At 38.3% G+C, this 14,996-nt stretch overlaps 1 protein-coding gene across 1 annotated transcript in view; it reads right to left on the reverse strand.

The window, feature by feature from the left end:
• The window catches only part of DNAH8 (dynein axonemal heavy chain 8), a 431,463-nt gene that overhangs the window by 17,188 nt on the left and 399,279 nt on the right, over nt 1–14,996 (reverse strand). The window contains exons 89-91 of the mRNA XM_078055380.1: nt 13,040–13,196; nt 9,172–9,324; nt 8,904–9,093 (exon numbers count right to left, since the gene is read on the reverse strand). Of these exons, the coding sequence (XP_077911506.1) occupies nt 8,904–9,093; nt 9,172–9,324; nt 13,040–13,196 (500 nt within the window). The remainder of the gene's footprint in view (nt 1–8,903; nt 9,094–9,171; nt 9,325–13,039; nt 13,197–14,996) is intronic.

Below are 14,996 nucleotides of genomic sequence, written 5' to 3' on the forward strand. Positions count from 1 at the left end.
TGACAGCTGGGCTCTCTTGGGCCTGAGTAATCCATTGGGAGGCAAATCCATGCACTGCCAAAAGCTGAGCCATCAAACAAATGTTATAGGATCATGGGTAGAGACAGCTTGACCATTTTAATAACCAGACCTAATTGCCACATGACTGAGCTCATCAACTGCTACAAGAAATGACTGTGAAGCCACTCCATGGTGGCTGACTCAGCCTCTTCAAGTATGACTGACAAAATATCAGGCCACCATAAGGCAAAGGAGCAATGCTATAAACAGCATCAACTCAGGCACAGACAGGTGGGGGCACACAAGTCCTGTCACCTGTCATTGTGGCAGCATGGGTCTTGAAGTCACTTAGGCCTGAGGAGCAATCACCAGAGGCATGATGGGAAACACACATCAGACAGTACTAGATGCCATATTACATTATAAGAACACAAAATAAATGGTCATATGTGTAAATGTTTTTTCATATGTTTTATAGCCTAGGTGATTTTGACTATACATATTTGTGATGAAACTATGGCTTCACTGCAAAGTGCATTCATTGTGTTTTACTTAAACATTTTTTTTAATTGAAAAAACCCATTTGCTTAAATACCTTGAGCCAAAGAAAGAAATTTCATCAAAGGAGACTGGATTAGAAGATATAAAACCCAGGAGATATAGTCATGCTCAGAAATCAATTATTGATGTCAAATAGTGACCAGAGAGGCTTCCAATTGGAAAGCACTTTATCTGCTTGCACACTGCTTGTGAACATGCATGAAGTTGCTGTAATCTTTATGTTTTCCAGATTTGGTCAGGTAATATGGAACAGAAAGTAATTTATTTCTTATGTCAAGAGAAGGAAAAGGAAGCAGACAAGTGATTAGTGTGCAGAGAAAGCTGACCTCCACTTTTCTATGCTATAAATAGAAAGCAATCATAGATAAGGGTGTATGTCTGGGTGCTTGTGTGTAAAGGTAACATGCTTAAATAAGTCCAGGGCTTTCGAAGATATGGAGAGCCATGAGAGAAAGAATCAAAGTTTAAGCTGAAAACAGAAATGAAGAAAAGAGAAAGGATTAGTATTATTAACAAATAACAAAACAGATGTATGTCTGTATTTGTATTTCTTTTTTTTATTTTATTTTATTATGTTAGTCACCACACAATACATCATTAGGTTTTTTTTTTTTTAAGATTTTATTTATCTGACAGAGAGACACAGCGAGAGAGGGAACACAAGCAGCGGGAGTGGGAGAGGGAGAAGCAGGCTTCCCACCGAGCAGGGAGCCTGATGTGGGGCTCTATCCCAGGACCTGGGGATCATGACCTGAGCCGAAGGCAGACACTTAACGACTGAGCCACCCAGGTGCCCCACATCATTGCTTTTTGATGTAGTGATCCACGGTTCATTGTTTTCATATAACACCCAGTGCTCCATGCAGTAAGTGCCCTCCCTAATAGCCATCACCGGGCTAACCCATCCCCCACCCCCCTCCCCTCTAAAACCCTCAGTTTGTTTCTCAGAGTCCATAGTCTCTCATGGTTCATCTCTCCCTCCGATTCCCCCCCCGCCCTCATTTTTCCCTTCCCTCTCCTAATGTCCTCCAGGCTATTCCTTATGTTCCACAAATAATTGAAACCATATGAAAAGCTTCTGCACAGCAAAGGAAACAGTCAACAAAACAAAGGGGCAACCCACAGAATGGGAGAAGATATTTGCAAATGTCAGTACAGATAAAGGGCTGGTATCCATGATCTATAAAGTACTTCTCAAACTCAACACCCAAAAAACAAATAATCAAGTCAAAAAATGGGCAGAAGACATGAACAGACACTTCTCCAAAGAAGACATACAAATGGCTAACAGACATATGAAAAAATGCTCATCATCATTAGCCATCAGGGAAATTCAAATCAAAACCACATTGAGATACCACCTTACACCAGTTAGAATGGCAAAAATTGACAAGGCAAGAAACAAATGTTGTATTTGTATTTCTTTAAATACAAGTTCTGGCTTGTAACATTTCTTAACAAATAGTAACAATTAAAGATTAGTTCATATTAATACTTTGCTATTTTAGGTCATAATTCTAATCGGGATAAAAAACAATCATTGAAAGAGATTGTGTGTTGTGATACACGACTTAACTTGGTCTGCATCTATGGAAAGCCAGGGATCAACCAACCCATCTCTCTTGGTTTCCGAATATCAAAAATGTACTTAATGACCTCACATCTTTTTAAAAATCACTGATCTTTACCCCTCTCCTGAACTCCAAGTTGGCCAACACACCTCTCCACCTGGATATCCTACCAGTACTAGCTGACAATTCCAGTGTTCCTGCTTTCCTCCCAACCTGTCCTTCTTCCAGTGCTGTCTGGAACAGGCCTTCAATCTCAGCCATTGCCATTCTCTGTTCTCTCAAAGATCCTCCATTTAATCACCCCATCAAATCTGTCCCTTCCTCTTTACATGGTAAAGTCACGTTGCTCTGGACCTCCATATTCCAGTCTACCCTCTACTTTCTCCTGGGATTATCTTCTGATCTCTGTGGACTTCCAATTGCCTTTATGATGTGGCCTAACCTCCCCCCGGAAGACTCCGCACTCCAGCCTGCCATCCACCTCTTCTCTCTCTTCCTGAGCTCTGGGCACACTGCTGTTCTTCTTTCCTCATGCCTTGTCTTTGCTTAAGTCTCTGGCTGGAATGCTCTTTTTCTTGAGTCCCTGCAAATCCCACTCCATGCTTCCTGTATAAAGCTCTTCTGGAGCCCTGCCTTGGCAGAATTCATTTCCCTGTCCTCTGTACTACTGTGGCACTTGGTTCTCACTTGGGTGGAGCACTTATCGCATTATGTTAAAGTTGCTGATGGGTCTGTCTTACCAATCAGATTATAAGCTCCTTTAGGGGATGTGGATGTATTGGGTCTCAAATCTCTCTCTATTGAAAGCACCTAGCAGAGGGGCTGGCAAATGGAAGATGGTTAGACAACCCTAATTAAGTTAAGTGTTATTTCTTCAGGCCCTCAAGCCAGGAATTACCTGGTGAAAACTCACTCAAATCGAGGGCTGGTGAAGGAGGAAAGAGAGACTCATAAGTAGATTCACAAAATCCGAGAACGATAATAAAAATGTTTCCTCCCCAAATTCAACGGAAATTCTGGGAGAATAATAGATAAGTGAAATCTTGGAGCTGTCCTTTACAATTCTAAAGCCTATTGAAATAATAGTATACTATGTATAGTTTTGTAAGCTCATAAAAACAACCACGGTTAGTGTTTAAGTTTAGAAAATGTTAAGATATTTGAAAATGCATGAGTGAATGACACAGAGAACAATTACATATACCATTTTGAAGTACTATTTATGTAAAGAAAACTGCACAAATCATTAAGTGTACAGCTTGATGAATTTTCACCAAGAGAATAGCCATGTAACCAACATCCAGATCAAGAAATGGAACATTTTTGACCTCCAGGAATCCTCTTCTGCCCTTTTGCAATCACTGCCATCTCTCTCTCAAGGGCAACCACTAGTCTGACTTTTAACACTATGTATCTGCTTTGCCAATTTTGATTCATTGTGTAAATGGAATCATACAGTATACATACATTACACATAGACTACAATGTATACAGTATAACCACACTGTAATGTGTTCTGTTTTACTTCCTTCACTTAATATTTTATGAGATTCAACCATATTGTGAGTAGCAATAATGCTTCCTAAACTTGTATATGTGAATACTTCTTAGATTACTAGTGGAGCTATAAGGTGCCGAACTGTAAGGAACCCAACATTACTTTATTTTGGCCAGGAATTATCTCAAGTAGCTATGAAACCACAAGAAAAAAATCTGGAAAGACCTCAAATACATTAGGTTAAATAACATGCAACCTAACAATGAATCAGCCAACCATGAAATCAAAGAAGAAATTTAACAAAATACATGGAAACCCATAAAAGTGAAAACACAATGGTCCCAAACCTTTGGGATACAGCAAAAGAGGTTCTAAGAGGGACGTATTAGCAATACATGCTTACCTCAAGAAGCAAGAAAAATCTCAAATAAACAACCTAACCTTATACCTAAAGGAGCTAGGACAATAGCAACAAATAAAGCCTAAAACCAGCAGAAGGAAGGAAATAATAAAGATTAGAGCAGAAATAAATGATATAGAAACTAAAGAAACAATAGAACAGATCAATGAAACCAGGAGCTGGTTCCTTGAAAAAATTAATAAAATTGATAAACCTCTAGCCAGACTTATCAAAAAGAAAAGAGAGGGGACCCAAATAAACAAAGTCACAAATGAAAGAGGCGAAATAACAACCAACACTACAGAAATACAAACAATTAGAAGAGAATATTATGAAAAATTGCATGCCTACAAATTGGACAAGCTAGAAGAAATGGATAAATTCCTAGAAACATATAAACTACCAAACTGAAACAGGAAAAAATAGAAAATTTGAATAGACAGATATCCAGCAAAGATATTGAATCAGTAACCAAAAACTCCCAACAAACAAAAGTCCAGGACCAGATGGCTTCATAGGTGAATTCTACCAAACATTTAAAGAAGAGTTAATGCTTATTCTTCTCAAACTATTCCAAAAAAATAGAAAAGGAAAACTTCCAGATTCATTTTATGAGGCCAGCATTACCCGGATATCAAAACCAGATAAAGACACTACAAAAAAGGAGAACTACAGGCCAATATCTCTGATGAACACCGATGCAAAAATCCTCAATAAAATACTAACAAACCTAATCCAACAATACCTTAAAAAAATCATTCATCACAATCAAGTGAGATTTATTCCTGGGTTACACGGGTGGTTCAATATTCACAAATCAATCAATGTGATACATCACATTAATGGAAGAAAGGATAAGAATCATATGATCATTTCAATAGATGCAGAAAAAGCATTTGAGAAAGTACAATATTCATTCATGATAAAAACCCTCAACAAAGTATGTTTAGAGGGAACATACCTCAACATAATAAAGGCCATCTATGAAAAACCCACAGCTCATATCATCCTAAATGGGGGAAAACTGAGAGCTTTTCCTCTACAGTCAGAAATAAGACAAGGATGTCCACTCTCACCACCTTTTTTTTCAACATAATACTGGAAGTCCTAGCCATAGCAATCAGACAACAAAAAGAAATAAAAGTCATCCAAATCAGCAAGGAAGAAGTCAAATTTCACCATTCGCAGATGACATGATACTCTATGTAGAAAACCCTAAAGACTCCACCAAAAAACTGCTGGAACTGATACAGGAAAGTTGCAAGATACAAAATCAATGTACAGAACTTTGTTGCATTTCTATACACCAATAATAATTCAGCAGAAAGATAAAATAAGGAATCAATCCCATTTACAACTGCACCTAAAATAATAAGATACCTAGGAATAAACATAACTCTGAAAACTATAAAACACTGATGAAAGAAATTGAAGATGACACAAAAAATTGGAAAGACAGTCCATGATCATTGATCATAAGAACAAATATTGTTAACATATCTATGCTACCCAAAGAAATCTACACATTTAATGCAATCCTTATCAAAATACCAACAGCATTTTTCATAGAGCTAGAACAAACAATCCTAAAATTTATATGGAACCACAAAAGACCTCAAATAGCCAAAGCAATCTTGGCAAAGCAAAGCAAAGCTGGAGACATCACAATTCCAGACTTCAAGTTATATTACAAAGCTGTAGTGATCAAGACACTATAGTACTGGCACAGAAATAGACACATAGATCAATAGAACAGAACAGAAAACCCAGAAATGAATCCACAATTATATGGTCAATTAATCTTTTTTTTTTTAATTTTTTTTATTGTTATGTTAATCCCCATACATTACATCATTAGTTTTAGATATAGTGTTCCATGATTCATTGTTTGTGCATAACACCCAGTGCTCCATGCAGAACGTGCCCTCCTCAATACCCATCACCAGGCTAACCCATCCTCCCACCCCCCTTCCCTCTAGAACCCTCAGTTTGTTTTTCAGAGTCCATTGTCTCTCATGGTTCTTCTCCCCCTCCGATTTCCCCCCCTTCATTCTTCCCCTCCTGCTACATTCTTCTTCTTCTTTTTTTCTTTCTTAACATCTATTGCATTATTTGTTTCAGAGGTACAGATCTGAGATTCAACAGTCTTGCACAATTCACAGCGCTTACCAGAACACATACCCTCCCCAGTGTCCATCACCCAGTCAGCCCATCCCTCCCACCCCACCCCCCACTCCAGCAACCCTCAGTTTGTTTCCTGAGATTAAGAATTCCTCATATCAGTGAGGTCATATGATACATGTCTTTCTCTGTTTGACTTATTTCGCTCAGCATAATACCCTCCAGTTCATGGTCAATTAATCTTCAACAAAGCAGGAAAGAATATTCAATTGTAAAAAGACAGTCTCTTCAACAAGTGGTGTTGGGAAAACTGGACAGCAACATGCAAACGAATGAAACTGGACCACTTTCTTACACCATACACAAAGATAAATTAAAAAATGGATTAAAGGCCCAAATATGAAACCTGAAACCATAAAAATCCTAGAAGAGAACATGACCAATAACCTCTTTGACATGGGCCATAACAACTTCTTTCTAGATATGTCTCCTGAGGAAACAAGAACAAAAGCAAAAATAAACTATTAGGACCACATCAAAATAAAAAGCTTCTGCAGTCAGCAAAACTAAAAGACAACCTAAAGAATGGGAGAAGATATTTGCAAATGACATATCCTATAAAGGGTTAGTATCCAAAATATATGAAGAACTTATGAAACTCAACACCCCAAAAATGAATAATCCAATTAAAAAATAGGCACAAGACATGAATAAACATTTTTCCAAAGAAGACATACAGGTAGTCAACAGACTCATGAACAGATGCTCAACATCACTTATCATCAAGGGAAATGCAAATCAAAACTACAATGAGCTATCCCCTCACATCTTTCAGAATGGCTAAAATCAACAACACAGGAAACAACAGGTGTTGGCGAGGATGTAGAGAAAGGGGAACCCTCTTGCACTGTTGGTGGGAATGCAAACTGGTGTAGCCACTCTGGATAACAGTATGGAAGTTCCTCAAAAAGTTAAAAGTAGGGGCGCCTGGGTGGCTCAGTCATTAAGCGGCTGTCTTCAGCTCAGGTCATGATCCTGGGGTCCTGGGATTGAGCCCTGCATGGGGCTCCCTGCTTGGCAGGAAGCCTGCTTCTCCCTCTCCCACTCCCCCTGCTTGTGTTCCCTCTCTCACTGTGTCTCTCTCTGTCAAATAAATAAATAAAATCTTTAAAAAAAAAAGTTAAAAATAGAACTACTCTGATACAGCAATGGCCCTACTATGTATTTACCCAAAGAATACAAAAATACTACTAACTCAAAGGGATACATGAACCCTGATATTTATAGCAGCATTATCTACAATAACCAAATTATGGAAACAGCCCAAGTATCCATTGATTGATGAATGGATAAAGAAGAGATGTTATACACACACACATGCACACACACACACATGCGCACGCACACACACACACAGGAATATTACTCAGCCATAAAAAGGAATTAAATCTTACCATTTGCAACAAAGTGGATGGAGCCAGAGTATTATGTTAAGCAAAATAAGTCAGAGAAAGATAAATATCATCGATTTCATGCATATGTGGAATTTAAGAAAGAAAACAAATGAGGAAAGGGAATAATACACACACACAGAGAAAGGCAAACCAAGAAACAGACTCTTCACTATAGAGAACAAACTGATGGTTACCAGAGGGGAGGGGGGTGGGGGGATGGGTGATATAGGTGATGGCGATTAAGGAGGGCACTTGTAATGAGCATCGGGTGATGCATGGAAGCAATGAATCACTATATTGTACACCAGAAACTAATACTACACTGTATGTTAACTAACTGGAATTTAAATAAAAACTAAAAGAAAGAATTACTTGAAATAAAACTATCCATATTGTAGTTAGCAAAAAGTTGTCATGTTTCGGGCACCTGGGTGGCTTAGTCGTTAAGCGTCTGCCTTTGGCTCAGGTCATGATCCCAGGGTCCTGGGATCGAGCCCCACATCGGGCTCCCTGCTCCACGGGAAGGCTGCTTCTCCCTCCCCCACCCCCCTGCTTGTGTTCCTTCTCTCACTGTGTCTCTCTCTGTCAAATAAATAAATAAAATCTTTAAAAAAAAAAAAAGTTGTCATGTTTCAAAACTTTATGAACTCTACATTTTCTAAATCTGAAACACTAACCATGGTGGTTTTTATGAGCTTACCAATTATATATACAATTTTATATATATATATATGTAACTTATTATTATGTCAATAGACATCTGGTCAGTAACTCAGTAAAAATTTCTAGAGTGAAGGAAGAAATGCAGCAGAATCACAAAGCACTTTTTTCGGGGGGGGGAACTGAGGGGGTACAGACTCTAGAAGTTCACTCAATAAAAGTTTTGCCACAGGATCATTTTTGAAATCAGTCTAATTTCCTGAAATCTAGAAACGATTTTTGCATATTTTGGTGCTTCATGCTTGTCATTTTCATAAAAATTTAAAATTAAGATTTGAGATTTGAACAAAACTTTACTATATTTCACATGTCCTAACCACAGCCTTGCTGAAGCAGATGAGAAGAAAAATGGAAGGTCTGCCTGCATTATTGTGGAAGCAGTGGTAGAATGAATTTCAGATCTAATTTGTAAAACAAATACAGAAGGATCATCTGTGGTTTCCAACCTTTGAAAGCATGTGTCCAGCACTTAGCAAGTTGTACCTCTATATTGTTGCATTATAACATGTATTTCACACAGTGCTACTACATAACTATGCTCATCTTCCAACTTTGCCCACTTTCTTATGAGCACATACCTTGGGGATTAAAGAAACCAGTCATCCAAAATACATTGGGCCTCCCTTCAAATATCCAAGTAGAAAACTGAGCATTTCTTTCCAGAAGTTCAGTAAACCAGAAGCCCAGTGTGGATGAATCCCAGGACACTCTTTTCCAGATCTGAGGTATGCGAGCATCATACATGTTGTCCAGGGCATCTCTCAAATTCTGAAAAAGAGAAAGTTAAAATATAAGAATGAGAAAAACCAACAAAAGAGGGAAATGACAACTGAGATCATAGCTCACCTCACTCATAATGATTGTTCCTTCAATGGCCAATTTTAGATCACTCAGGCTACTGCGAAGGATTGAAATGACTTTTTGCATTCTGTCAATTTCTTGTCTAAGAAATATGTTCATTGAATTAAGATGTCCCATCTTTACCAAACGAGCTTTCACCTTAAAAAAAAAAAAAAACCATACAATACAAGAAAGGAATTTTTTTTAATCATCTGTCATTTCTCTTCCAATGACCTCTCCTTTCTCTATTCTTTTTCTTCCTCTGGATATAGCTCTACTAGACCAAATGGATTCTAAAATATCTCTTGCAGAACCCAACTTGACATTAAATTCCCCATTTCCAGGCCTCAGAAACTACTGTTCAACTAAAATTGTTTTTATTTCCTACTGATTGTACTTCGTTGATAATTGGAAATGTACTTTAAAAAGCTGAAACAAAATTGTACCTTTTTTCCCTTTCAAATGATTAAGTGCTAAGTATCAGTTAAATATTCTTTTGCAATCTAACCTTTGTAAGAGTACAGTTTGGCATGTTTTTTTCATAATGTTTACAGAGTCGTTATTAGAAATGTCACAGAAATTTAATACGGCCAAAATCTTTACAGAGCAGTAACCAGTGAATGATTGGTTGCAGCTTCCTAAGATCATTGTTGCCCTGGTTAGTGTGACTAAAGAGAGCCTTTCCTAATCTAATCAATAAAAATATTTGACTTTGTGTGAGAGCCATTAAGCACCTGTCGTTTGTTCCTTTTGGTATATCATTTATTGACCATTTTGAAGAGATCAATATAAAAGCATCTGGTCTGGGAATAATAAAATATAACAATTATTGGAAAATAAGCCAATATATGTATACATTTGAATTTAGTGACCTATGCCCAAGAAAAGATTGACTATGGATATTGGCAAGAACTCATACAGAGATCTGAACTTTCTGCTGGCCACAGTCGAAGAGATGCCAGTATAGGAGGGGTAAGGATAGGCATATGGAGTGGGAGAGAATTTAGAGAAATGTACCAGTCCACCAAATCACCAGAAAGCCAGTCAACTGTAGGCTTCTCTGCTGGAAATGCTCACGGCCCCTTCTTGAGTCATGGAATGTTAGAAACGATAGGCTTCAGGCTCATGTGGACCATCCTCCTCATTTTCCAGAACAGGTTTGCTAGCATGATGCTGAAGCATCCCCCTCGGCAATAGACACCTCTGCTTTCCTGCAGTTGGGCCACTTCTAATGAGTTAGGGATGAAGAGGGGAAGCACAAACTTGGGGAATCAGTGTGGGATATACAAAACCGAACATCCAGGGTGGGAATATCTGGGCAGGTAGAGCAAATGATATTGCAATCCCAGTCAAACATGCCAGTGGAGGTCCCTAACCCAGTCACTGTACCAACTTCCAGGCATTCTCCTAAATTCCTGGTTCTAGAACTTACATTTTTGCAGGCTCTACCTCCTCATTCTCATCTCGAGCCCTTCAGCCTCCAGTGGCTGAATAGCATATATATCACCCCCTTTAAATCATGACTACTCTGTAGAAATTCACAATGAAGGAAAAAGGAAACTATGGAAATACTTTTGCAACTCCCACAAGTGGGAAATTAAGCCCAGGTATTGGCTACAGTGTCACATCAATAGCCCAGGTACCTTTTAGTATGCTAACAGCCCCAAACAAATCACCTTGCCCTACTTACAGTTTTAAACGAGAACCTTCTTTTGCAACAGAGACATGCTTAGGAAAAACTTAAACTCTTGAAAATCTAATCTTCGTACTGATTTTATTTTGAATATGGTTATTGTTCCAGCCTAAAATTATCTTTTTATTAATAAGATGAAAGATTTGCTGCAGTCTTACATAGGATTTTCATTATGTTTCTGGGACCAGGTAGTCTCTTCTTGAGTAATGTGGCTCCGTTTTTACTATGGAAGTCAATAGTGTAATTATATTTCAATTTACAAAATTCACTTTACAGCCACATTTTCAAGAACACATCTCTCTCTTCTATGAAATAAAGGACACTAAAAGGTAAGTGATCTTGGAAGAGGAAGCAGTTTTAGATGCCTCAGTACAAACTCCTTCCCATTTGGCAAACTACTTAGCGACATCCCTCACATTCAGTCCCTGCTAGAATATTGCCAGAACAGAGAACTTGGGGAAGTGGCCCTGACCAAGCCTGGATAGCTCAAATTATCCCAAGATCCTGGACCCCTCCTTGGGTAATACCAACCTGTGGTCTAGTCAACCAGAGTGAGTTTTATCTCACCTTCACATGCCAGGTTTTAAAATATTTTAAGGCAGGTTTTATGCCTCATCTGTCTCCTGAAGATCATTTACACTATGTATCCATTTAAAAAAATGTTTTACCCCCTACTATAATTATCTCTATGTGAAGCAATGGATTTCTTGGCCAAATGCCTTGGTACCCATTTACATAGCAGAGGCAAAAACTGTTTTAAGAAGCAAGAAAATGTTTCTTATTGTTGAGGGTACCCATTGCAGTGGGAGGCCTGTAGCTCAAGCAGCCTCGGGGTCCCCAACTGACAAGTTCATTTTTCCCAAACTTGAGGATGCAAGTCAGGGTAGACACAAAACCATAGTTATACCAGCACTAGGGCATTAGCCTCTCACTTCTTGGTTGAAGAGCTACACTTGATTCAGTCCCATCTGGGACTCTCTGACCATCAGCAGTGAGGAGTGGAGGCTGAGAACAGGAGAGAGGAGGCCCTGGATGACCAGAAGACACAACCCTGTCTTCTTGCATGAAGAAGGAGGCCAAGTTGAAGGACCTTTCGTAGAACTTTTAACCACCCAGAAATTTTACCACAATTAAAGTTTTTTTTTAGATCAGCAGTTCTCAAAGACCCCTACAGACCCTGAGATCCTTTCAGGGGGTCCACAAAGTTGCACGTTTTTCATAGTAATACTAAGACATCACTTAACTTTTTAACTCCTCTTCTCTCAGGAGTGTACAGTGAAGTTTTCCAGAGCTACGTGACATGTGGTATCACAACAGATCGAATGCAGAAGCAGATAGGAAAATCTACCTGCCTTCTGTTAAACAAGGCATTAAAGAGATTTGCAAAAAATGTAAAACAATCCCACTATTCTCAATAAATTTTTTTGTCTTGGAAAACATACTTTTTTTTTAATAAAAATGTTATTTGTGCTAACATGTAGTGGGGTTTATTACTGTTATTTTACAATAAATTAATACAGACTTTTGAAATGTGTCTGTTTAAATTTATGATATATTAAATATCAGTAGTTATAACCCACATAAATAAAGGCTATTTGGGGTCCTCAGTCATTTCGTAAAGGGGTCTTGAGGTTAAAAATATTTTGAGAAAAACCGATTTAGGTTAATAGGCAAACAACTGGGAGGTTAAAGAAGTAGAAAATTATTGCCATCCATGTGGGGAGTGAATTCATTTAAATGGCTTGCTTTCCTGGCTGGGAGGATTGAGAGACTAGAAGGGGGGAGCAGAAGACAAAAACAAGGAGTGAGTTTAAAGAATGGACAAAGCAGGCTTGGGTGAAAGAGGTGGAGAGATGTTTCCAGCCTACAGGTGTAAGATGTCTGGGGATGCAAAGATAGAGGAATACAAAGATGGGAAAAGGTAGAGAAAAGGTGATTGAAAGAGAACATGGAGTAGGAGATGGATGGAGAAAGGTGTCAGGAAAAGTGCAGATCATAGTTTGCAAGATGCTTGAGAAGGGCCAAGGAAGAGAAGACCACAAGGTTAAAAGAAAGAGTTGCAAAGGAAGTGGGAATAAGCAGAGCAGGGAGGGAGTGAAACTTACTGTCCCAGGACCATGCTAGGTTTTGTGGAACCCAAAGATAGCCCTGTACACACCAGGGGCAAAGTGTGTAGCTTACCTCATGAGGAATGTAATCAGGAGGCAGTTTGCTCAGCATATCTTCAGATAATCTATAAACGATGGCTTCCCGGGTCTCTCCCACACCGCCTCCACTCTCTTTGGGTTGAATGTTGGTAATTGTTTCAAGAACAGCAGAAGCAGTGTTACTCTGATACCTGATAAAAGAGTGAACTTTTCAGAATGTAGCAAGGAAATGTACGTTCAGAGATAATTATCAAAGCTAAAATGAACTGATAAGATCACTTAAAGCCAGATAGAAAAAAGAGGGGGGAAAAGGAAACTTTACCATCAACCCACAGGAATGAAAAAAACTAGAGACCCATTCTACTGCCTCCTAACAAGACATCAAGAACATCACAGAAAAGAAAGGCTTTCCATCTTCAGGGAAAGAGATTCCACAAATGTCCTTGGTAATCCAAAGCAGTACTATCCAATTTTGCTTGTCACTAGCCTACAAACCTCATGTTGGACAATGAACACAACTCTTTTTATTCTCCCCCAGTTATAGACTGGTCATAAGAATCTATAATTACGTGACAATTTGTTAGATCAAAGAGGATCACTCATATTTCTTCTATGAATTACACATTATTAAAATTTCTTTGGTATTTTCTGTTTTGTTTTCTCACTTTCCCACTTTTGTCTTATGATTTCCAAAGTAATCTATTGGCATCCATCTGTTCCACTTGTCTAAATGCAGCCACCCATATTTAAAATCCATGCATCCAATAAAGATTTATTATGTACCAGGCACTGAGCTAGGTGCTACAGTATGGTCCAGGTAAACAGATCCTTGCCTTGGTGCCCCTCTCTATCTAGTGGAAGAGGGGTGCGTTTGTCAATACAACTGTAATACATGCTTTGGAGGAGAAGAACAGGATGCTTTAAAAGAGAGTAATCCATCTGTATCTCTCCCTTGTTTTTGTTCTCACTCTCCAGATCTCTTCTGGGTCAACCAGATGCTCTGAGAGGCACAAACGTAGCTTTTGTCTTGAAGTAGCTGGGTGTGTGTGCATGAGTGTGAGAGTCAGTAGGATAGTAAAGTCCCCTACTATTATTGTACTGTATTGTATTGTATTGTATTGTATTGTATTGTATTGTACTATTGTACTATTGTACTATTGTACTATTGTACTATCGTTCTATTGTTGTATTGCTGTCAATTTCTCCCTTTTGGTCTGTTAGTATTTGCTTTATATATTTAGGTGCTCCTATGTTGGGTACACAAATATTTACAAATGTTGTATCTTCTTGTTGATTTGACCCTTTTATCATTATTTAATAACCATCTTTGTCTTTTATTACAGTCTTTGTTTAAAAGTGTATTTTGTCCGATATAACTACCCAAGTTTTCTTTCAGTTTCCATTTACATAAAACATCATTTTTCATTCCTTCACTTTCAGTCTGTGCATGTCCTTACATTTGAAGAGAGTCTCTTGTAGGCAACATGGGTCTTTATTTTTGTTTTTGTTTTTGTTTTTTTTGTTTTGTTTTTTAAATCCATTCAGCCAGTCTATGTTTTTGATTGGAGAATTTAGCCCATTTACATTTGAAGTAATTATTACTAGGTATGTGCTCAATACTATTTTGTTCATTGTTTTCTGACTGTTCTTTAGTTCTTTTCTATTCTTTTTTTCTTCTCCTGCTCTTCCCTTGTGGTTTGATGACTTTCTGTAGTGTTTGATGACTTTCTGTAGTGTTATGGTTAGATTCCTTTCCTATTATCTTTTGTGTATCTACTATAGACTTTTGCTTTGTTAACCATGAGGCTCACATATAACAGCCTATAAATATAACAGTCTATTTTAAGTTGATAGCAAATATGTAAATAGACATTTTCACAGGAAGACTGAGGAGTGTTTTAGTCCACTGTGAGTGCCACGCCTTGGGGGTGGCAACGTATCGAGAACTGTGGCTCCAATTGTTTCAGGCCTGTGGGGCCCAGAAATGCAAG

Source organism: Halichoerus grypus, chromosome 9, assembly GCF_964656455.1.
Source record: "Halichoerus grypus chromosome 9, mHalGry1.hap1.1, whole genome shotgun sequence".
NCBI lineage: Eukaryota > Metazoa > Chordata > Mammalia > Carnivora > Phocidae > Halichoerus > Halichoerus grypus.